The following is a 25707-nucleotide window of genomic DNA, read 5'->3' as shown; positions in this document are numbered from 1 at the left end:
GGGTAATCCTCCTGCTGATGTTCACGCACGGCCAGCAGCCCCTCTGACTGAAATCCAGCCTCCCTCCCGCGCTGCTCTCCTGCCGCTTCTCCTCCAGGAGCGGTGCGACTGAGCGTGGAGGCACAATGCTTCTCTCTCTCTCTCTCTCTCCCGCTTTCTTACACTCCCTCTCTCTATCGCGCTCTCTCTCTCTCTTTCAGTCTCTCCTCCCTTATTTTTGTCAGTTTCCTTCACTTCTGCTTCTCTCTCTCACACTCTCTCTCCTATCTCTCACACGCTCTCTTTCTCTCTTACACTCTCACTCAGTCTCTCTCCTCTGTCTTTTTCATTAATTTCCTTCTCCTATTCTGCTTCTCTCCCTCTCTCTCTCTTTCACACTCTACCTCTCTCTTTCTCTCATTTCTCTCACACTCTCCCGCTCTATCTCCACTCCTCTACCTCTCCCTCCCTCTCCCCCTGTCGGTGCCCTCTCCCCTGGTTAATTATGGGCTGAGCGATGTGAGTGTTTCTCTCCGTGCTGGAGTGCCCTTCGCTGGGTGGGTGGAGGGGCAGACAGGAGTTTGGGCTCCACCGGGGTATTCCTCTTCTGCCCCCAGACCCCACTCACAAGCCCCCCCCTCCCCCCACCCGCCACGGATCCCGGCCCTGGCAACCGAGCCTCCCCGAGACTCCCCAGCATCAAGAGCTACCAACTATTACACCAGCACAAGCACTCAGAACCAGCACAGACCTACAGCAGGGAGGGGTGTATGTGTGTGTACGTGTATGTGAGTGTGTGTGTGTGTGTGTGTGTGTACGTGCGTGTGAGTGTGTGTGTGTGTGTGTGTGTGTGTGTCTGTGTGCATGCAAGCACAACCTTATCACCACTCAGAACCAGCACAGACCTACAGCAGGCAGGGGTGTGTGTGTGTGTGTATGTGCATGTGAGTGTGTGTGTGTGTGTGTGTGTGTCTGCGTGCATGTGAGTGTGTGTGTGTGTGTGTGTGTGTGTGTGTGTACGTGCATGTGAGTGTGTGTGTGTGTGTGTGTGTGTGTGTGTGTGCGTGCATGCAAGCACAATCTTATCACCACTCAGTACCAGCACAGACGTACAGCAGGGAGGGGTGTGTGTGTGTGTGCATGTGAGTGCTTGTGTGTGTGTGTCTGCATGCATGCAAGCACAACCTTATCACCACTCAGAACCAGCACAGACCTACTGCTGGGAGGGTGTATGTGTGTGTGTACGTGCATGTGAGTGAGTGTGTGTGTGTGTCCCCGTGCATGCAAGCACAACCTAATCACCACTCAGTACCAGCACAGACCTACTGCAGGGAGGGTGTGTGTGGACGTATGTGTGTGTACGTGCATGTGAGCATGTGTGTGTGTGTGTGAGAGTGTGAGTGTGTGTGTCTGCTTGCATGCAAGCACAACCTTATCACCACTCAGAACCAGCACAGACCTACTGCAGGGAGGGGTGCGTGTGTATGTGCACGTGTGTGCGCGTGTGTGTGCATGAGTGTGTGTCTGCGTGCATGCAAGGACAACCTTATCACCAATCAGAACCAGCATAGACTTAATGCAGGGAGAGGTGTGTGCGTGTCTGCATGCATTTACACACAGGCAGATATGAGCATTTATGTGTGCATGTGTGCAATGCGTGCGCGTGTGCACGTGTGTGTGTGTGCACATGTGTGTGCACATCTGAGTATGCGCGAGTGTGTGTCGGCATGCATGCAAGCAGAACCTTATCACTACTCATTGCCAGTACAGACCTACAACTGGGAGGTGTGTGTGTGTTTGTGTGCATGCATCAGATATGACTGCACTACAGTATGTGCGTGTGTATGTGTGTCTGTGTACTGACATGTGTTAATGACTGTGCATATGCCTTCCGTTTGCATATGCATGTATGTGCATGTTTGTGAATTTGTATAATTGTACGGATTGATATGCATACTTATGTCTACGCATGCATTTGGTTGTGCACGTGCATATGGACAGTACGGAAGGTTATGTATCTATGCAGGTGTGTACGTAGGTGTCTGTGTGTGAAGCTGATTGACAGCTTGTCTCTGTCTGTAGATATTTCTAGGTATATATGCATGTGTGAGTCACGGTTACATACCAGCACACACTGCCGAGTCTCAGTGCTTATTGTATCAAACACAGGGCTCTGTGGCTCCACTGGGCTGAACCCGCGGGTGTATCTGTGTCTGCACAGCGTGGTCTGATAGCTGTGTTCTGGATCAGCGCTAGCTAACAGGGTACAGGGTGTAATGCAGGCAGGCAACAGCTTCCCAGCCCTGCAGGCTACATTTTGGGTATGAATAGTACCTAAAAATGTACAAATGCTTGTCACTGGGGAGGTACCCTATTGGTACACTGCACAAAATGGCTGTCCTCACAAGTGGTTTTTAGTCTTACAATAAGTCTTAAGATAATTTTTTTTCTCTCAGGTAGAAAATATTAGCTTGTTTTAAGATACTGTGCTTGACGTGAGATTTTCTCATTTAGCAAAAAAGAGAGCTGAGACTGACATTTTTGGTTTTTGCTGTGTACATAAAATTGTACCCCAGCCCAGCATTACATAAATCATTTGTTCGTTTATTGCTTGTAAAAGGTACTAATTAGTTCCTTCTGGGTACATTTGGGAATTTTGTTCCTTAAAGATGACCATACACCTACAAAGAACACCGCCACTGTCCTTTTATGTCAGACAGTGTGAGCGGTCTCCAAAGGCAGTCCCCAGTGGAAATCCCAGCTTGGTTCCAGCCTGGCTTGAAGCTGGTCCAGCTGGTCTGAAGCTGCTCTGAAGATGATCAAGCTGGCAAGAAGATAGTTGAGATAGCAACCATGCTGGAAAGACCATCTCCAGCTGGTAGGCCAGCTTTGTATAGAAAATAGACAATCACCAAATTCCAGATGGTTGCTGGATTCCATCTTAGGCTGGTACAGTATTTCCAGTGTTTAGTCTCTATCTATAGGGGTGTTTACAAGTAGCCTACGTTGAGGTTAACCCTTCACGGTGTAAGATCACCGACTTGTGATTAGAATGTTCTTAATTGAATGTTCTAATGCTGATGTCACAATCACTATTGGTGACTGAATGCAGTGGTGTTCTAGAACACTGGTGTAGAATGTTGTAAACGCACTCCAAAAGCCCTGCTCCTCAACGAGGTAACACTACAGTGACTGGCTGGATGGGGGTGAGACTGAGAGCATCTCCTTTCAGAGAGCTGAGAGCGATACTCTGTGCTCAGGTGCGGGTGACACAGCAGGAGTGACCGGCTATTACAAAAAAAAAAAACCAACCCTGGAACCACCGACGGTTCCGCCCGTCCAAATCCATCACGCCCCAGCAGGCCAATCCAGCCTGACAACAGCAATCTCTTTTAGCGTGACCGGGGTCTCCCAGGGAAACGCTTGTCATCTTCAGGGAGAGGACGGAGCGGCCGCCAAGCTCCGGGTTCAAATCCCGTCTCAACCAGACCGCGGCGGAACAGCCATGTTAAAACCGAGACATTCCAGACATTCCCAAAGCAAGACATTCCAGACATTTCCAATCCAACTCAAAACTGCACGGCAAAGACTCAGAGCCCAGAACTTGAAGGCAACCGCTCCCGTCGTTTGGGTGGAGGAGAAGAAGCTTCCAGAAAAAGTGTAGTCTGGCTTTTTTTATGAGAGCATAATTGCATGCACACTGTAGCTGAAGTGGAAGAAAGGCATTCTCACCGCAATGCTCAAAATTATGCTCCTCTGGTCTGAAATGAGGACATTTGAATATGCTTCATGAAAAGCAGCGCTGAAGCTCTAACTGTAGACTGAAGTCCTGCTACCGCTCCACAGACCGACATTTATAAACACACTGCATGTCTGCATGGACACGGTACCGAGAAATTACCCGGATTATTACACACATTATTATGAGCATTAATAAAAATATGCACTAGAGCTACATCACATTTTAACAGCAGCATATTTAACATTCCTCACAGGCTACTGTGTGAAAAAAATCTAACAAAATCATTTTCAGGTAAAAAGAGAAAAAATGCTCCATGTACATTCGCACACAGACCGCTGGCATCATTTAATTCTTCTTCATCTCTTCCCACTTCTCGCTCAGCCTACACCTCTTCACCACTTTAACTGCAGTTTTCAGTGGGAAAAGGTGTGAACAGCGCGCTCAAGTAAACAAGTAAACGCGTTTAAGCATTAATGAGAGGCACAGCGGAAAATTACCACTAGCATTCGGAGGCAGGAAGTCAGCAGGGAAAGGTACTGAAACAAACTGGCCCGTCAAACAATGTCTGTCTAGATATGTGGCTATATGAAGTTGATCACCATAATGCAATTATGATACAGGAAGGTGATTTGTCTTATTTGCATATGTATGCAGTTGTGTGTGGTGGAGTGTGACATTTAAGAAAGAAAGCTCCTTAAGTTATGGTAAATGGTTGGCATTTATATAGCGCCTTTATCCAAAACGTACAATTGATGCTTCTCATTCACCCATTCATACACACACTCACACACCAACGGCGATTGGCTCCCATGCAAGGTGCCGACCAGCTCGTCAGGAGCATTTGGGGGTTAGGTGTCTTGCTCAGGGACACTTCGACACAGCCCGGGTGGGGGATCGAACCGGCAACCCTCCGACTGCTAGACGACTGCTCTTAGTGCCTGAGCCATGTCGCCCCTTATGAAGCTACTGCAGTTATAAAACATCTACCAAATTACTCTAAACAAGGGAATTACATGTCTTTGAGACAACTATCGTGCAGTTAGCATGCTAATTCTCCAAATAAGGAAAAAGAAAAACTTTCAACAATACTAGTCTGACTCTACTGACTGCTTATGTACCCAAACAGACGGCTGTGGTAAAATGAGATTAATTATTTTTAAAACAATGTCCTCTGTAGACATTACATGTTATGTGTTGTGATATAAATAACCCTAAACAGCAGCTAGCTCCTGTAGCAGCGCTGCCAGTGGGTAGATTGGCTCCCCGTCCCTGCCCTGTTGGCTGCGTGCGTGCTGCAATGTTTGATGGGAATCCAGCAGAAATACCTCTTTCCCACAGAGCAGCACGTCACATGACTCACAACAACCAATGGCTGTGAGCCACACGCACAGCCGGCTCTCACAGGCCTGCTGCGAAGGTGCGACCAAAAATGGAAAAGGAACAGTTCCCACCTAGAGCCACGCCCCAACTCCTGACAGACAGCTACAGACTACGCCCCCACCCCGGACAGACACCTGCAGGCCCCGCCCCCCACTCCTGAAAAACGCCTGCAGGCCCCACCCCTCCTCGTGACTGATACACACAGGCCTGCTGCAAAGGTGCGACCAAAAATGGAAAGGGAACAGTTCCCACAAAGAGCCCCAACTCCTGACGGGCAGCTATAGACTATGCATTACATTACATTCCATTATTGGCATTTGGCAGACACTCTTATCCAGAGCAACGTACAGTTGATTAGACTAAGCAGGAGACAATCCTCCCCTGGAGCAATGCAGGGTTAAGGGCCTTGCTCAAGGGCCCAACGGCTGTGCGGATCTTATTGTGGCTACACCAGGATTGGAACCACCGACCTTGCGTGTCCCAGTCATTAACCATTACGCTACAGGCCACCCTACTATGCTTCTACTCCTGACAAACACCTGCAGGCCCCACCCCCACTCGTGACGGACACCTGTAGGTCCAACCCCCATCCCTGAAAGACAGCTACAGGCCCCACCCCCTCCCCTGATGGACATCTTCAGGCCCCGCCCTCTCCCATAGGCCTACCTGAGATCTCCTCCAGGCACTGTTTGGCGGTCTTGCTGTAGACCAGGTCGGCTTTGGTGGGGCTGAGGCAGGCGTTGCCGGGGGCGACCGTGGTGCAATCGTTCTCCGAGCAGGTCCTGGAACAGCGACAGGTGCAGAGGGGAGGGGCTCAGGTTAGCGCCCGTCAGCAGCAGGAAGCACGCGGCGGGGGTCAAAGGGCAAGAAGGATTAGAGGAACATCCCTCCTTCACAAGAAACTAGTGACATTTTAAATGTGTTGGATATAAAGAGCATTTTCCTCTTGTTTCACACTCATAACAAAGCTCTCGACATGCTTGTCTGAGAATGCTTGCTAGCTACAGTGATTGGCATTGTTCCCACTCCCAAAACCAATCAGTGTCTTAATTGGACAGCAGAAGAGTAGAGGTATTAAGAGATGTCACTTCTATTAAATAAAATTCAACAGATTTTGTCAGTTTGACAAAGCGCTTGTGAGTCTCTGTGCGCTTGTATGTGTGTGTGTGAGTGTTTGAGCGTGGGTGTGTGCGTCCAAGTCTCTGCCTCTGTGTGTGTGTGTGTGATTTATAGCGTGTGTGTGTATGTGTGAGCATGTGTGGGTGTGTGTGTGTGTGTCCAAGTCTCTGCCTATGTGTGTGTGTGTGTGTGAGTTATAGCATGTGTATGTGTGTATGTGTGAGCATGTGTGGCTGTGTGTGTGTGCGTCTAAGTCTCTGCCTATGTGTGTGTGTGTGTGTGTGAGTTATAGCATGTATATGTGTGTGTGTGTGTGAGTTATAGCATGTGTGTGTGTGTGTGTGTGTGGGTGTACATGCTCCGTGACTATCGACCCAGTCTCCCAGCTTTTCCCATCCTCACCTGCCCCATCACTCATCTCTAATGGTATATCGGTGTGTGTGTGTGTGTGTGTGTGTGTGTGTGTATATATATATATATATATTAAACCCTGAATGTTGCGGATAAGTCGCGCAGCGTGGCGGGATCCTGGTGTCAGTCAGTCAGCCTCGGAGGACAGGAGACAGATGGAGGCTTCCTGCCCCTGGCACACAATTCGCCTTTCCACATCAAAGCTCTCCCCAGCCACCTGCACGGGCCAGATAAACCCTCCCCCCCCCACCGTCGCAGTGTGGTCGCGACTACTGCCGTCCTGCTCCTGCCTGGCTCCGTCTGTCAACAGCGCCTCCCTCGCCCACTCCCTTCCCCTGTTTCAGCTTTTCGGCTCGGTCCAGATTCGAGCGGCCCTTTCGGTCCGCCCCAGCCTGCTCGGGGGCGTGTGCCGGTTTCACCCGGGTTGCGTTCAAAATGGACGCCGATGATGCACTGACCCACAGTGCTGGCCTTTGCCAAATGTCAGGCGCTCAGGTCAGGATAGAGCAGCTCTTTTCAAAGTTGGTTTTTTTGTGTGTGTTTGAATCATAAACGAACTATTTTTAAAAACTAAAGGAGCTTGCTATTTTCTTCTCAGTCATTTTCATCAAAACAACTTGAAAATTTGCGCAGTGATTACTCGAGTAGAGTAAGAAGCGGGCACTGCTTGGCATATGCAGATATTAGTGGAAATACTCCCATCGAGACAGAACCACGTCAACAAGCTACAGAGCCACATGCTGGGGTAGCTCCGTGGGTGGCCATCAACAGTGAGAAAAATCACCAGCAATCCCACCGACTGGCAGTGAGCACATGATCCTCACTGGGCCAGAGTACGGTACGACCGGCGGGAAGTCTAAGTGCCGCTCAAACGACAGCGGACGGCAGAGGAACGGAGGAACCTCTCCCCTCTGACAGCCACCGACTGTTTCTCTCAGCCGCAGATTACCCAGGATCCTCGGTAATGTCAGGTCCAGTCTCCGGGGCGCGAGCGGAATTGGCTGGCCTGTCGAGCGCAGCACCGTATCACAGGGTATGACGGGCCCCGGTCGCTTCTCGGTGAAGGGCTGAGAACAGCGGGCTGCGCTGAGAAGGTCACTCTGATCACATGACTGATGGCGCACAGGCTCATTCAGAAGGAGACGGACGTGGCTACGCTCCTGTTTTGCACTTATATGGGCATCCCACTTACGTGTGGCTAATTCTGATTCACGCATAAGATGGCAGCCTTCCTGAAGCAGGCTGCCTAATTCAGACCAGGTTGGTCATCTTACACTGCAAAATCAATGTCTTAACAGGTGTTCTAGTCTTGTAATGAGACGTAACACATTTTTGTCCTCCGAGGTAGAAAATATTGGCTTGTTTTCAGTTACTGTTTGCTTGACGAGTGAAATTTTTTACCCCGTCAGCAAATCTTGAAATGAGTCAACCTCTCACCTCATTGGCAATATTTTTGTCTTATATAGCAAAAAGGTCTGAATATAGGACCAAAATTCTTGTTGAAATAAGACTTACATTTTGGCTTTTGCATTGTATTTCCCTCAGGTTTTGGAGGTTCGCGCTTAGTCAGTGCAGGGCAAGCATTGCTTCTTGTGGCACTGTACACTAACGATGTGGACCCCCCCCCCGCCCCCCCCGCCCTATTTTCTTTGTTCCCCCCCCCCAGCAGTTGGCACACGTATTTCACCTTGTCGAAAAGCTGAATATGAGGTGTTTGTTCATTCTCCTGCAAGCGAACAGATTTGACACGTTGATAAAAATAAAGCGGTCGGCCACTGATGAGATCATTGTCACAACGGCGTTTTGGTTTCTTCTGTTCTCTCCGTGTTCGCCGTGTTCCTTTCACTCCTCACAGGGAACGGAACCGCTTAATCCTTAATGGGATTACGGGACAACTCCGAGACAAGTCCCAGACAACTCCCTGTCTGTTCGTTCACCACCACCCACAGACGCGGAGAGAGCTGTTTTTCGCCCCTCTGCGGACGTCATCGGTCGCAGAGTTTTTCACGACTTGCAGACATCACAGGGAAGGAAAAGGCCCCTAACGGCGGCATTTCAGCGAGCGCAGTCCAGGCTAAAAATACAGACCTGCCCCCACTCGGGCGGTGAGTCATGTTTCTCAGGTTTTGCTGGCGAGCGAAATTGGCAGATAGGAAGCCCTCTCTGTTCTTCTCCGGTGGTCCGACACTGCGCCTTACCAGCGGAAACGTGGGGCAGAGAGGGTCCCCCAGAGGAGGCCCGCAACTAACGTGGGGCAGAGAGGGTCCCCCAGAGGAGGCCCCCAACTAACGTGGGGCAGAGAGGGTCCCCCAGGGGAGACCCCCAACTAACGTGGGGCAGAGAGGGTCCCCCAGAGGAGGCCCCCAACTAACGTGGGGCAGAGAGGGTCCCCCAGGGGAGACCCCCAACTAATGTGGGGCAGAGAGGGTCCCCCAGGGGAGACCCCTAAACAGGAGACGTCCGAGTCCCCACACAGCAGGAGGAGAGTGATACTCCACACACCCTGAAATGGAGTCAATGACTAATATGGTCCAATCGACCACTTCTGCAATGGGAAAACCTCCTGATTTCACATAATTGAACCCTGTGGGGTAATTTGCCAACTGCATGTGACTTAGGAGCAGTGGGCAGCCACGGTGCAGTATCCGAGGACCAACTCCAGTTCTGAGGCCAGTGCCATGGTCAGGGGCAATGGCAGGAGTATACCTAACCCGGGGGTCAGAAACCCTGGTCCTGGAGAGCCGCAGGGTGTGCTGGCTTTCATTGGCAGTCAGCAATTAATTGATCAATAAAAGCAGTTTTTACACACTCAACTCATCTCACCTTGTTTCTTGTTTCTAATGTTAAGGTTTTAACCTGACAGTTCTCGGACTGGAACACCCAGATACAACCCACACAAACTCATGGGAGCTGGGAGGATTTGAAAAGTACTGTAGCTACAGTGGTTCATAAAGACAGAGATTTAAGGCACATTTCCCTCCACTGACTGACAGAAGCCCGTTGCCATGTCCCTAACCTACAAACCCCACGACATCTACGCCGTTACTTTTAAACACCGACAGTATCTTTGACATAAAGCGCAAGTGTCGGTATTATTTACTGCCTTGCCGAACGCCGCTGCTTACAGCAGGGGAGCAGACTTTAAAAGCAGCCATTATCGCAGATGTAGCCCCTGGAGCCATGCAGAAATCACAGAGCGGCGTGAAGACGTGTTCCCGCTACCAAACGAGGTCCCGCTAACAGCCGAAAAAACTGAGCTCGCGCCCCCCCTCTGAGGGGTGTCAAAGACGCGTTTTTCTTTCGGGAGCGCGCCCCCTGCCCTAGGGGAGAGGGTGTGCTCGAGTGAGCGTTTACTCACACGCCGAAACAGACCTGCTCCAAACACCTGTGCTCTTTCTTCTTGTAGCCGTGAGAGACGTCTTAGCGGCAGGTTTCTGCGGAATTGAGCCGTCAGTCTGCAAGCGGTCCAGCCCAGCGGAGAGCCTCAAGGCCAGCTCATCCTTCACTCTCATTTAACAAGCGATTCACATGAACCTAATCTCTCCTCGCCATGCGAACGGACCGGACAATGGGCTAAAACGGCATTGAAAATGCTTGTGTCATCGTCCCCAAGGTTACGCGTCTATATTTTCATTGTATTGTACAGTACGTAAAATGGTAAATGGTAAATGTATGTAGCACTTTTTTCAGCAACTACAGCTACGCAAAACGCTTCACAGTGAATGCCTCCCATTCACTCACACAAACACACACACACACGCGCACACACACACCAAAGATGAACGGCAGCCATGCAAGGCACCAGCCAGTTCGTTGGGAGCCATTAGGGGTTAGGTGTCTTGCTCAAGGTCACTTTAACGCATTTTTCCGCCCAGAGGGCCAGGGATCGAACTGGCAACCCTCCAGATGGCTGCTCCACCAAGCTAATGTCACCCCCGAATGTATATTTACATGGCTGTACCTCTGTACTGCTGGAGCGCTCTGCACATTAGTGTTTGATTACAGTGTGCAGTGCGTACATAGTGCTGCGTTGACTGACGTTCTGAATGAAAACACAAGGATTTATAAATATGTACACTTATAATTATGTACAGTACAGCAGAGGTGTCAAGCTAAATCCCAGTTGGGTGCAGTTTATGTGGGTTTTTGGGGTCTCCTTTCAATCAGCTAGCAATGTGTGGATTCTTTAGTCAATCAATGTCTTTTATTGTGGTTATCGAATCCTACAATCACATACACTCATTGCTTTGACTGCTTTAATTAATGCTCTATTTTCCATCCAACCCAGAAGCATAAACTCACTGCACCACTGATTGGTTTCAGCAGTAGTACACCCCTGCCCCCTTCCCCAGACACTCACTGGTACATGTAGGGTTCAGCTGTAGTTCCTCAGACACTTACCGGTACATGTAGGGTTCAGCTGTAGTTCCTCAGACACTTACCGGTACATGTAGGGTTCAGCTGTAGTTCCTCATACACTCACCGGTACATGTAGGGTTCAGCTGTAGTTCCTCAGACACTCACCGGTACATGTAGGGTTCAGCTGTAGTTCCTCATACACTCACCGGTACATGCAGGGTTCAGCTGTAGTTCCTTACAAACTCACCGGTACATGTAGGGTTCAGCTGTAGTTCTTCAGACACTCACCGGTACATGTAGGGTTCAGCTGTAGTTCCTCAGACACTCACCGGTACATGTAGGGTTCAGCTGTAGTTCCTCAGACACTCACCGGTACATGTAGGGTTCAGCTGTAGTTCCTCATACACTCACCGGTACATGTAGGGTTCAGCTGTAGTTCCTCAGACACTCACCGGTACATGTAGGGTTCAGCTGTAGTTCCTCAGACACTCACCGGTACATGTAGGGTGCGACGGTGGCAGTGTTGGGGTGGCTGTGCTGTTGCTGAGGGAGCAGCACCACCCCGTTGGGACCCAGCACCCCTCCTGACATCACGGAGGACCCCGAGATGGCCGAGGCGCTGGTGGAGGACACCATGCTGGTCCGTCGGCCCTCGGGGGGCCCCTGGGAGCGCTGGGAGCAGAACGCCGGGCCCCCCTTCCCCGTCTTGGCCTTGTGGTCCCCGGCCGGGGGCCCCGATCCCGCCAGCTTCCCGGTGGATGTGGAGGAGGAGACGGACCCCTTCCCGCCGGGTTTGGGGATCCCGCTGGACCCCTCCTTCTTGGTTCCGGGGGGCTTGCCCCCTTTGGGGATGAGGCTGGCGATTCGGGAGCCCTTTTTGGAGGCCTCGGAGGCCGGGTCCCGGTCCTCTCTCGCCGACACCCCGTCTTTACCCTTGCCCTTACCCCGGTCCTCTTTGTCCTTGCCCTGGGGCAGGGCCTTGCTGGCCACACACTTGGCGGCGCCCTTGGCGGTTTGCCTCTGGCCCGTCAGCGGCCCCTCCTCCCCGTACTCCGAGCCGTACTCTTCCTCGTCGACCTCGTCCTCCTCCTCCTCCCTCAGCTCGGCCCCGGAGCTTGAGGGCTGAGGCCTGGCGTTCCCGCGCGTGTTGATGAAGCGGAACTTCTCCAGCATGGAGCGCTGGCCCTGGGCCTTGGGGGGGTCGGCCTGCGGGGGCTTGAGGCGGTCCGAGGGGCAGGGGGCCGGCGGGGGCGTGGGGGAGGTGGCGGGGCTGGAGGACTTGGCGGACAGGGCGGAGGAGGTGGCGCTGTGCTTCATGCTCACGGGTTTGCCCCGCAGAGACTTGCCCCCGCTGGGGGAGGGGATGGAGGAGGGGGGGGTCTGCCCCAGGGCGCTGCCAGGAGGGGGCACGCTGCCGTTAATGCCCCCGGGCTGCGAGACCCCCTTCACCATTTCTGTAAGAGAGAGAGAGAGAAAATGTTACTGCCTATCTGTTATGTTTGTCACATCAGTTAATGCTTTGGCAATGTAAGTGGACCCTTACCATGCCAATAAATCTTACCTGAATTTGAATAGAGAGCAAAGCACAGCTATGCCGATAAAATATTCACCGCTTCACTCTTCATCCTGCTCTTCATGTTTATTATTATTTTACACAACAACAATCATCATAATTATTATTATTATTACAGCACGCTATCTACATTGCTCAGACAGCTGGTCAACCAGATCCCAGAAAAGCTGAGGCTTACTTTGGCGGAAAATGAACCATTTTCTGAAGCCTTCTCTAAATATGGATGCTTTCTGAATGCCGGGAAAGCACGTTGTGCCTGTTCTGTTGTGTTCTGTTGTCTCTTCCTCCGTCGCTTGGCTTCCAAACTTATTCTATTTTATCTCTCAGCCTCCTGCTCCATTGTTAGACTTCCCAAAGCTGCTCTATTTTTACCTCTGTGGCCCTGAAACTCTGATCTTCCAAACCTCTACCTCTCTGCTCTACGCTTTGCTTCACAGCTATGGCTTCCAAGCAGGGAGACGTGTTTTTGTGTGAGCTGGTTTGGAGCAAGCAGGGGCATTACATTACATTACTGTTATTTAGCTGACGCTCTTATCCAAAGCGACTGACATTGATTGGCCCCCTAAGCTGGGGCTAATCCCTCCTGGAGCAATGTTACATTACATTACATTACATATCATTTTGGCTGACGCTTTTATCCAAAGTGACTTACAGTTGATTAGACTAAGCAGGAGACAATCCTCCCCTGGAGCAATGCAGGGTTAAGGCCGCCAATGCGGGGTTAAGGGCCGTGCTCAAGGGCCCAGCAGCTGCACTGATCTTCCAGGTCCCAGTCAAGCCCATTGGGATGGGACATGCTGGGCAGACCACCCCAGCCCCTGTCACTCAATGAGGCTCAGTGTCAGGATGGGTTCTCTGCCCAAACGAGACCCTCTCTCAGGTCCACCCCCCAAGAAGAAACCTGCACCCCTCTTCTGTCTGAGACACTGACAGAAAGAGGGGAGGTATGTGTTGTTGTTTTAAACACCCTCCGTCTTCTTCACAGTGAGTGGTGCTACGATCATCAATCCAGTGTCTAATCCAACAGACCTCCTCACCTTCCCACAGTGCGAACACAGGTACACTGCTAAAGGTCACGCTACCTCTGTTTCCTGGAAACACACCCAAAATGTATACTGTACTCATTATTCAACATGGAGATCAACTTTAAAATCAAATTTATTTGGAGTTTCCAAAGAATGACTTTTCCCCATTTAATTTCCATGTAGGTGCCATTTAAATAACATTTGGAAGAAGAAAGCCATTGTCTGGAAAGTTTATTACTGTTTTCTCTGGATTCCAATTCTGTAAGCGTGCTTTCAGCAAAAGACACAAAGTATTTACCACCACAGCCAAACTACTGTTTCTCCCTGGCTGGGTCCGGTGGTCACGATGTGCTATAATTACACTCGGCTTCACAATCTGTTTGATACCCGATCTGTTTACCACAATGAATCAAGTTAACAACACGACAACGGCGCTATGGTTAGAACCGTCGCTTGAATTACAGCGAATGATACCCGCACTACAGTAATACAGGCCTGTAATTCAGAGATACACACCCCAGATGTTAACAGATATCTCATTTATAAATAAACATGGCAAACGAGGTGAGGAGACTCAGGGGGTTTGCCCGGTTCAGTTAGATGCCCTCAGATTAACTTTACAGTTCACACGGTAAACACAAAGTACCGCCGCAGAGGTAAAAGCGCCAGTGAATTCAGAGCGCTTTTTAAGTGCCCAACACACATTAACAGATAAAGATCGCTATTAACAAGCCACTTTGTTTTGTGAAAACGAATTATGACCAGACACTGATAAGTACATGCACGGCAACATGCTCAGCGTTTAAACGTACAGTATTGGACTCAGATACTATATATCCTGTTACGGTTTAATTACTACTGGATGTCTTAATGTGTGGCAGACCCGGTTCAATTTTGTAATTGTTTTTGATTCAAACTTTTCTATGCTTTATTCAACTTGCCAGACAAGATCAATCGAGGACAGAAAAGTACTTGAATCCAAAACAATAATCTATTTCTAAGTTCCCAATAGAAATGAATACACAGACCACTAAATGCACTATAACATGCTGAACTTACCCAATTATGACCATATTCCACGTGTAAAAGAGGTATATTTTATATTTCAAATACATTCTCTCGTTCCGCTCCCCTGGGGCCTAGCCTGATTTGGATAGGTCGCGGTGAGGCCGGGGTTTGTGCTGAGTTTACATCACTTCCTGCCACGCCTTGGCCCGGCTCCTGGCTGGCCTCTCCGGGATCGTTTCCCCTGTGCGATAATACCCGCGGCCAACAGGGCCAGATGGAACAGGATCCTGATTCTCACGACGCGGCACGGCGAGGAATAAGAACACTTCCTTTACACACTCCCATTATTAAACACGGTCGTAATTAACGAGGCTCGGTCTTTAATCGCTTTGCGTTACAGTAATTAATATTCCTTTAGTAACATCGTAGGACCACTTATGATAATGTGATATTTAAATGTAACTCGCAGGATAATCTGAGCGAGACCATTAACCCGCTCAAACACTTTTTCGAAAAAAGAGAACACTGCCCCTGGACAGAGTATGTTCATAAACCACAACATTTACAAACTGCAATAAAGTGATACAATTAGGTTTGCATGTTATTAAAATGCATTGGGGGGAAAAAAACGCTGGCATCACGTCACATCACGTTTCTGTCAGACGGGACTAGATTACAGCCACCAGCGGATGCGTGCTCCGGTAATTCACCTCGGTGTGTACGATATTAAGCGACGTGAACACTCTGATTTGCGGCGATGTTGGAAACGCTCGTTCGGAGGTGCGGCCCGAGATATTGGGAGCTGTCCGCTCTGTGTTAAGCAGCTTCACGTGATGATGAACTGACGTAGTTTCCATGGTGACAGACACATTTTTTTCCTCCCGCGCAGCGCTATCAGCGAGGAGCAGAACGTTACTTTCTCTGCCTGTGTGGTACCGCGCTCAGCATTAATATATCTGCCCCGCTACTGTACGTCTTATAATTGTTCTGCGTTAATATTAACTGCAGAGAGGGCCTGCTTTGCATCACAAAGGTCTGCCAGTGAAACTGACCTAGAATCTCAAGTGAGGGCTTTGCTGCGTTCTTTGGGTGGAAGTCTCCGGATTTGGGACACCAGTGCGAGTCACACTGAACCCTGTAAACCTTATTCAACAGCTAGAGCAGGGCTGCCCAACCCTGTTACTAGAGATCTACTGTCCTGTAGGTTTCCACTCTAACCCTAACAAAGCTCACCTCATTCAACAGCTAGAGCAGGGCTGCCCAACCCTGTTCCTGGAGATCTACCATCCTGGAGGTTGTCATTTCAGCCCTAACAAAGCATAACTCATTCAACAGCCAGAGCAGGGCTGCCCAACCCTGTTCCTGGAGATCTACTGTCCTGTAGGTTTCCACTCTAACCCTAACGAAGCTCACCTCATTCAACAGCTAAGGCAGGGCTGCCCAACCCTGTTACTGGAGTTCTACTGTCCTGTAGGTTTCCACTCTAACCCTAACAAAGCTCACCTCATTCAACAGCTAGAGCAGGGCTGCCCAACCCTGTTACTGGAGATCTACTGTCCTGTAAGTTTCCACTCCAACCCTAACAAAGCACACCTCATTCAACAGCTAGAGCAGGGCTGCCCAACCCTGTTCCTGGAGATCTACTGTCCTGTAGGTTTCCACTCTAACCCTAACAAAGCTCACCTCATTCAACAGCTAGAGCAGGGCTGCCCAACCCTGTTCCTGGAGATATACTGTCCTGTAGGTTTCCACTCTAACCATAACAAAGCTCATCTCATTCAACAGCTAAAGCAGGGCTGCCCAACCCTGTTACTGGAGATCTACTGTCCTGTAGGTTTCCACTCTAACCCTAACAAAGCTCACCTCATTCAACAGCTAGAGCAGGGCTGCCCAACTCTGTTGCTGGAGTTCTACCATCCTGGAGGTTGTCATTTCAGCCCTAACAAAGCATAACTCATTCAACAGCTAAAGCAGGGCTGCCCAACCCTGTTACTGGAGATCTACTGTCCTGTAGGTTTCCACTCTAACCCTAACAAAGCTCACCTCATTCAACAGCTAAAGCAGGGCTGCCCAACCCTGTTACTGGGGTTCTACTGTCCTGTAGGTTTCCACTCTAACCCTAACAAAGCTCACCTCATTCAACAGCTAAAGCAGGGCTGCCCAACCCTGTTACTGGAGATCTACTGTCCTGTAGGTTTCCACTCTAACCCTAACAAAGCTCACCTCATTCAACAGCTAGAGCAGGGCTGCCCAACCCTGTTGCTGGAGTTCTACCATCCTGGAGGTTGTCATTTCAGCCCTAACAAAGCATAACTCATTCAACAGCTAAAGCAGGGCTGCCCAACCCTGTTACTGGAGATCTACTGTCCTGTAGGTTTCCACTCTAACCCTAACAAAGCTCACCTCATTCAACAGCTAGAGCAGGGCTGCCCAACCCTGTTGCTGGAGATCTACCGTCCTGTAGGTTTCCACTCTAACCCAAACAAATCACACCTCATTCAACAGCTATTAACATCTATTGAGCTGCTAATCAGTGGAATCGGCTGTTCTACATTAGTGTTGAAATGAAAACCTACAGGATTGTAGATCTCCAGGAACAGGGTTGGGCAGCCCTGCTCTAGCTGTTGAATCAGGCTAAAATAAAAACCTCCAGGACGGTATATTATCAGGAAAAGGATTGCTGTATGCACACAACACAAACTACTCCACCGATATTCTCATCCACAGCAGTTAACATCGGGAGGGTAAATATGAGCTACTGCTCATATCTATTTGATCTGTACTGTTAACTTAATCATTCACATTCTGGTAACGCTCACTGATTTCCCTCACAATATCTCAGGGTAGAAGCACTTCCTGCTCCTCTCTGAATATTTATCTGAATGAATAACAACAGAATTTCTTATTGCCGAATATGAGGATGATGATATGCTTTTTCCATGAGTCCTGATTAGCGTTCTGTAATACAGCTCCGCCCTAAAAGGACAATGGTTTCAAAGTTCACCGTCTCTCCCTCGGATCATTTCTGCACCGCTGACCGCAAGCTGACCTGCCGTTTGCTGACATTTATTTAAACAGACCCTTAAATCTGATAATCCAGTCCCTGTCCTAACAGCAGGCTCAGACACACTGAAAACTCTCACTATAATCTCCTACTGCGGTCATTAAGAATTTCAAATCAAACCTTGCTGACATTTATTTTCTGTAAAAAAAAATGAATACTGGCCTTCATTAATTGCTACATTGGGAGAGGAATGATACAATGTAGATATAACATATTTAATGATGTGGTAATGGCAGTATGGTTTATATGTGTGTATTACCAATGAGAAGTACTGGGTTAATGAAGCAACCTTCCTCCATCAACATGAAAAACCTTTGAGCTAATGGGCAGTTCTACTTCAGAGGCAGCGTGATGTGATGTGTGGATGTGTGTGTGTGTCTGTATGTGTGTGTGTTTGTTTGTGTGTGCGTGTGTGTGTGTGAGAGTGTGTGTGCATGTCTACGTGTGTGTGAGTGTGTGTGTCTGCGTGTGCATATGTGTGTGTGTGTGTGTGTGTGTGTGTGTGTGTGTGCAGGGCCTGTTCCAGATTTGGAACCATTCTGTGTTGTGTGGCGCCATCTAGTGGACAATCTGGATCATTGCTATCAAAACATGTTTTCACTGCAACTGAGGAGTTTCCATTTTGTAAACTCGATATGAATAATTGAGTGAATGTTTGGATGGAGGGTGATGAAGTATTATTATGAATAATAAACCTCTAGCAGCTGCAACAGCAGACAGTGGAAAGGTGATGACGTGTTCTGGGCATAGGAAGAAAGTCCAGAGGTCGGAAATAAAAGTCCTGTCGTGTTTCCACCCATGATCTCACTCATTAGCTCTACCCCTTGGCAGAAGAACTGTGCTAATTAGCAAATCCAGGTGACTGGAACAAAATACTGGGGACTTTTCTGAACCTGGAGTTTCCTCTGGTTTTGCTGGCTTCTCATAACAGCTTTTCACCACAATTCCCTCCCTGCCAGTGGAGTGTTGTAATGAAGCAGTGTTTACTCCCTGCCAGTGGAGGGTCGTAATGAAAGTGTTCCCTCCCTGCCAGTGGAGTCTTGTAATGACAGTGCTCCCTCTCTGCCAGTGGAGTGTCATAATGAAACAGTGTTCCCTCCCTGCCAGTGGAGTGTTGTAATGAAGCAGTGTTATCTCCATGCCAGTGGAGTGTTGTAATGAAAGTGTTCCCTCCCTGCCAGTGGAGTGTTGTAATGAAGCAGTGTTATCTCCCTGCCAGTGGAGTGTTGTAATGAAGCAGTGTTATCTCCCTGCCAGTGGAGTGTTGTAATGAAAGTGTTCCCTCCCTGCCAGTGGAGTGTTGTAATGAAGCAGTGTTATCTCCCTGCCAGTGGAGTGTTGTAATGAAAGTGTCCCTCCCTGCCAGTGGAGTGTTGCAATGAAGCAGTGTTCCCTCCCTGCCAGTGGAGTGTTGTAATGACAGTGTTATCTCCCTGCCAGTGGATTGTTGTAATGAAACGGCATTTCCTCGTTCCCCTGACCTCGCTCGTTGGCGCCGGTGTACTGCAGGGGCCGGCTCTTATCCGTGCTGGTGAAGCTCTGGCTCCGCCGGTTCAGGCTGGCGCCCCCCTGTGGCTTGGAGGACCCGCTGCCTGCAGCAGATACTCTGGAGGGCCCTGGTAACCTGCAACACAACATACACATCAACACCCATATACACGTACATGCACACAAATGCATTTACACACAAACACAGACACACAGGCACACACACAAACAGGTCAGGATACTATACAGACTTTATACTTTAAGGTGTATACTCTCTCTTGAGCTCTCTTTCTATCTTGCATGCACAATGCATACAACAATCTATGTAATCGATGCGTAATTATGCAAAAACAATAAATAAAAATTTCAACAGTTTCAAAGTATTTGCACTTGTTTTTACACAGAATCTTTGGGAAGTCATTCCTAAGCAAAAACACACATCCTGACTAAATGTGGGTGATTAGTAAAACATAATAAACATATTAGCTCAGTCACGAGTCACACAACCATGATCCCATTTCAGTCCCTCCAACAGCTGGGAGAGCCGAGGGGACAGTACTCAACACAAACCCAACATGAACCCAACATGAACCCAACATGAACCCAACACAAACCGAACACTAACCCAACACAAACCCAACACTAACCCAACACAAACCCAACACAAACTCAACATGAACCTAACACAAACCCAACACTAACCCAACACGAACCCAACATAAACCCAGCACAAACTCAACACGAACCCAACATGAACCTAACACAACCCGAACATAAACCCAACACAAACTAAGGGGCGACATGGCTCAGGTAGTAAGAACAGTCGTCTGGCAGTTGGAGGGTTATCGGTTCGATCCCCTGCCCGGGCTGTGTCGAAGTGTCCCTGAGCAAGACACCTAACCCCCAAATGCTCCTGAGGAGCTAGTCGGCGCCTTGCATGGCAGCCAATCGCCGTCGGTGTATGAGTGTGTGTATGAATGGGTGAATGAGAAGCATCAATTGTACAGCGCTTTGGATAAAGGCACTATATAAATGCCAACCATTTACCATTTACAAACCCAGCACAAACCCAACAAACCCAAGAACAGCATCTCCATTCACCACACACAGCTGTACACACCTGGGCTTCCCCCTTCACTCAAATGTCCAATGCAAGAATCATTCACTGTACTGCTGCGTATGAACGTATCACATTATGATAATGTTTGTACATAACGGCCCAATGCTACAACATGAGCACTGAGCAGTAAGTCACACCAAAGGCCCTTTGAAACACTTTCTGAGCCATTGCATTACAACACATGTTTACGGATGCTTAATGCTCAATGCATTGTGAAACATCAAATTATGGCACTTTGGGTACGGGTATCACATACTCTTGACAAATGCAGCTACCACAATTAAAACCGTCGTGCAGTTTGGGGGATAGTGACTCTTAAGTTGGCAGCACAAGCTACTTTACGCAGGGTAATCACAGAATATTGTGGAAACAGAACAGCTCAGATTTTAGGTGGACCACTGCTTGTACACCTGATTAAGCTTCTGCACTCGAGTCACTTCTAGAAACACTCAAGTATGCATGAATAGAAAATTGAGCGTTATACTTAATCCATGATTGTGCGGTCTGTTAAACAAGCCCTTATTTTTAATTGAGACAAGACTTACAAAGCAATCATGTGCAGAAATCTGAATCCTCTCAAGATGGAAAGGTAGATATTCTCAGAATACTCAGGAGACACAATGCATAATTGGATATGGTAATATAAGACATGACGGTGATAATGATGCCCTATTAAATTTCATTTGCCATCAGGTTTCACAGACAGGATTGTCGGTTTGGGTTATTGTTCCTTCAGAGCAATGGAACGGATGACACATAACTAACACAACTCCTTTCTGGATTAACCCCAATCTGCCCAGAATTACACAGATTTCACCCCACTCTTTTATCCAGGCAGTGTGACATTCTCTTCTAGAGTCAATCGCATTTATGTACGTCTTGATCGTTGAAAAGACACTTTCAAAGGCTTATAATTAGAAGAAGCTCTCAAATATAAAATGGCCACTGTCCCAGATGGTCTCATAAATCCATCACAAAGACTGAACCTGTGATATTGCAATAGGGGGCAGAGTAAAGGCCTGAAGATTATACATTCACATGAGTGCTACACAGCTCCAATTGGCTAATGAACATGCTTTGCTGAACAGTGCCCACTATTTGTGAATAGGGCACATTAATACATACAGTACTGTACACTGATCCCATGCTCAGTATTTCAATGTGCGCAGTGTATGATTTGTATGCTCAGGAACATTTGGAATATCCAGAATTTCTGATAAGGAGCAGTGATGTGTCACTACTCTGGCTTATGGTCAGGGGAGAGTCTGTCCATTCACCTGCACTACTGAGTACAAACAGCCCTTTAGTGTGGCCTCCTATTCGTCACTTCTAGGGTCTATACAATGCAAACAGCCATTTTGTCATCTGTCACACGAGAGTCAATGAGTACTATGAGGCTGATGGTCCATGTAATATTTTCATCTATTTTCATAACTCAGATCACTTCTGATGTCTTCTCTTCATCTAAACAAATGTTGTCCATTATATTCTAATTATTAAAGAAACACAAATATTTCTTGTTAGTGTAACATTCTGAAGGACATTAATGTTGTGAAAATGCCTTCTCTGGTAATGAATTCTAGTTTGAATGAATCATGTTTGATTGACAGGCACAGAAAGACTGCATTTCCAAGTGCTCAGACACTACAGTGTATTAACACCATGTGGCCATGGTAACAAAGTTGTCTAAGTCAGGTGATGTCACCACTTCTCAGGTCCTGAGCTTCCTCCACCGATGCATCACTAAGATAACACAATCATAACTACTCCTTAAAGCACATCTGGAAAGCCAGCAACATTGAACAACATTCATTTTATTAATTTTCTTGACTTAATTTGAGCGCTATTTTGTGTTCATTTTTTTGCCTTTAAGTTAAAGTTGTAAACCGTCGACTCCCCTACAGTCTGCCGTGCAACAGACTTCTCTGTGTGGCAGCTTTGTAAATTTGCATTCTGCTCACTCAATTAGAATAAAAACGAGCAGATTAATTTCGTATCATAATAACCGAGGATGAAGGGCAGGGGGAACTGAAGGACAAACACACCTCTTGAGTTTCTACACACGACGTACCAACTGTCAATCACTGCTCCCCCCAGTGTGCACTGAGACCTGCTGTAGTGTTATACAGATCCAGCCCCACCCAACATACCGGGCTGGTTAGGGCCCCAGGACAGCCAGGGGCCCCCTAATTATGTTTAGAATTTATAGGGTGGGTGGGATGGGGGTCCTCGAATCAAATTCTTGCTTAGGGCCCCTCAAAGGCTTGGGCCCCACTGCTTTATGGGGTCCACCGACTACGACCGCTTCGTTGTTACCATTACTTAGCTGATGTTTTTATCCAAAGCAACTTACAGTTGATTAGACTAAGCAGGGGACAATCCTCGCTGGAACAAAGTGAGGTTAAGGGCCTTGCTCAAGGGCCCAGCAGCTGCACAGATCTTACATTGGCTACACCGGGGATTGAACCACCAAGCTTCAAGGTCCCAGTCATGGAACTTAGCCACTAGCCAGTCGGTGCTTGCTTTGGTCACAATGACCAGCTCATTCAAATAAATATTCAACAGATTAATAAGAGGACAACAGTTAACAGACATAAACAGAGAAACAGTGGATGGGCACACTCGAGTAAGAGAGTCCACCCCAGCCCTGAAATTCAGAAATGTTTCCACAGAGGAGCAGCTGATAACACCAGGGTGGATTGCAGGGTGATAGAGAGCAGGAAAAAGAGGCTTAAATACTTCAGCCAACAGGCACTAAAGGGAGACGACCAGCCCTGACGTGCTTGTGAAACGGTGCAGGTTTAACAGTCACATTTTAAAGCTCACAGACGTGTTTGGCTCAGGGCTTCTTTGGTACATGAGGCTCTGTGACCACTACGGAGGTCTAGGGAGGGTTCAGCTCAACAGAAGGCCGGACCGTATGCTCAAACCTCCACACCTTAGTGAGGTCACTGCCTGTGCCCCACCATTACACTCAGAAAGCTCTGACAGCGTGGTCAGGACGAGGCTGAACGGGAAGGCCAAACTTTCCACAGGTCGCTGGACACACCGACATCAATAATCAAGCACCAAAAACTCTGTTAATACGGTGAGAAGGTAGGAGCAGAGGCCATGCCCAGCTCTGAGGATGAAAAGTAATCACCCACTGCAGGAAACTGGAGCAGGGTAATATTCCAGGACTTTGTGTCTTATCGAACGACAAAATACATTGTAATATTGGAGTTTCATACAGAGCCTTAATAAAATGCTGCTTTTCTTTATTTACAGTAAGAAACTCATTCTTGCTTGGTCCCATGAGACCAGCATTGCTAACATCCCACACCTTTCTTCAGGTACAGCGGGTAAAGATTAGACTACTCTTGGCATAGAGTTCGGAATGCATTCCAGATCTATATTCCAATGCTGCTGACTCAAACTAAGAAAGCGAACAGTACTAATAAGCCTTTTAATACAGTGTTCAAAATAAGCTACTGTCTCACCTAAACGCTACACATAAAACATGACACACTCGCATAGAGTTAGATAATGCTGCTCTCGGTGTCAATTTGTCATTGTGCGGATATAAATTTGCTGGAGAGAGGCGCTGTACACGGCCGTGCTAAGAGAACCAAGATGGATGAGCCTCAGTGGACCCGTTCGCCATGTTTACGGCCCTGTCTGGCAGGGGGCCAGGTACTACTGCCACAACCCAAACGAGTCACAACCCACACACTCAGACTGACCCACAGTGATTGCCCCGGGCACTCAAAGAGAAACCTGTTCCTGTTCACTGCACAGAGGTCACCTGCACTGTCTCACGGGGTGAGTAGGTGAAGAGAGGGAGGGAGGGAGAGAGAGGGGGAGATGGGAGAGAGAAGGGGGAGGGGGAGAGAGGGAGAGGGTGGGGAAGAGAGGGAGGAGGCATAGACAGAGAGACATACACAGAGAGTGAAAGGAAGAGTGAGAGTGTGAGAGAGAGAAACAAAGAGAAACAGATTGAGAGAGAGAGAGAGAGAGAGAGCGAGAGAGAGAGAAGGGCCGGTTTTATGGTATAGTGGCAGTAATGTGGACTTGATTGTGGTGGGACTTGTACAGTGCATCTAACACACTGTAAAGCAGTGTTCAGACCTCAGGCTTCGCTGACTATTGACACTGAGTTCATTGCACTGATGTACTCTATAGCTTAACCTGGGCCAGTTTACTATTGTGTATCATATTAATGGTTTTGTAGGTCTGATCCGTTTTCATTCGAATAATCGGTTTTCAATACAAATAGGCTACTTTAAGCCGCAGAGTAAACAAAGAATAACAGTGGCGTATAGTGAAGTGTGTATGTGTTATCAATCAATGTTATCAATGTGTAGCATAATTATGTGTATGTGCAGAAAAACTCAATGGCTTGAGCAAAAAGATTGTCAGTTCTGTGTGATGACATGAGCCACTACTCAAGAAACAATTGTTCAGAAGTAGCTCTCTGCAACACATTCTCATGTAGTAGTAGCACCAGTCCGTAGTAGCATCAATAGAGGTAACAGCCACACGCCCTGAATGAACTTCCTAAATCAATGAACTTGTTTCGCGCACATATCTGTTTATAAAGCTGAATCTCTCTTGAAGCAGTTCAATTTCAGTACCATACACAACGGTGCTTCAAGTTGTGAGCCCATCTGCTGCCTGCTACGATGCTGAAAAGTCGTCACTTCAACAGAAACTTACCTTGTGTTTTTCTTCTGCGCTAGTCCCACTGAGCTGTGGCCCGTGGCAGTGGCAGTTGTGGTCGTAGCGTACCGTGCGGTGAGACTGCGAACACAGAGAGGACAGAGGAATGAGACTAACGGCTTTATTGAATCTCCCTGACTCTGACATCTTTGAGATTCGCTAATGCAATAACGCGGCGTTTATTTCTTCCAGGAAACTTGCGTGTTTGAGGGGAGGGCAACAGAAATGCGAAAGCAAGCAGCGAAAGACGCAAGACGCGCGTCTTGGTTGTAGGCTAGCCTACTCGCGGGGTTCATGTGACAGAGTTTGTCGTTGATTAAGCACATTGAAACGTATGCACTGCATGTTTGAATTATTTTGGTTAGCTCCAGACAAATCGTTGCTTTTTCTTGGATGTCCTAAAACGCTCCTACGTGTCTGAAGTGCCCTCTGGTGAGGTGTGAAAAATACAGCTCTCAACCGGTGGGCGGAACTATTTCAACTGAAGTGACAATTTAAAAATGGATTCTCCTTCGGAGCCATCTTGAGAAAATTATAGTGAGGCCCACAGACCGGGCAGACTTCGAAACTAATTGGAATTTAGAGAGAGGGGAAGGAGAGCTTCAACAAGGCATCTATTTACAGGGAGACACTTTTCTGCACCTATCAACATGAGACAGCGTGAGTGAATAAAAACCAGGCGTTCGGTACAAACTGCTTAGAAAGCATTTACAATCACTCTGCCTTTGAACAACCATTTAC

General features: G+C 48.2%; 1 protein-coding gene across 1 annotated transcript in view; it reads right to left on the bottom strand.

Moving 5' to 3' along the window:
- The window catches only part of nav3 (neuron navigator 3), a 173711-nt gene that overhangs the window by 80904 nt on the left and 67100 nt on the right, over positions 1-25707 (bottom strand). The window contains exons 6-9 of the mRNA XM_061250656.1: positions 24964-25047; positions 19142-19284; positions 11484-12444; positions 5768-5883 (exon numbers count right to left, since the gene is read on the bottom strand). Coding sequence (XP_061106640.1) covers positions 5768-5883; positions 11484-12444; positions 19142-19284; positions 24964-25047 — 1304 coding nt within the window. The remainder of the gene's footprint in view (positions 1-5767; positions 5884-11483; positions 12445-19141; positions 19285-24963; positions 25048-25707) is intronic.

This window comes from Conger conger, chromosome 8 (genome assembly GCF_963514075.1).
Source record: "Conger conger chromosome 8, fConCon1.1, whole genome shotgun sequence".
Taxonomy (NCBI): domain Eukaryota; kingdom Metazoa; phylum Chordata; class Actinopteri; order Anguilliformes; family Congridae; genus Conger; species Conger conger.
The sequence above is the reverse complement of the archived record's forward strand: the minus strand, read 5'-3'. Positions and strand labels throughout refer to the sequence as shown.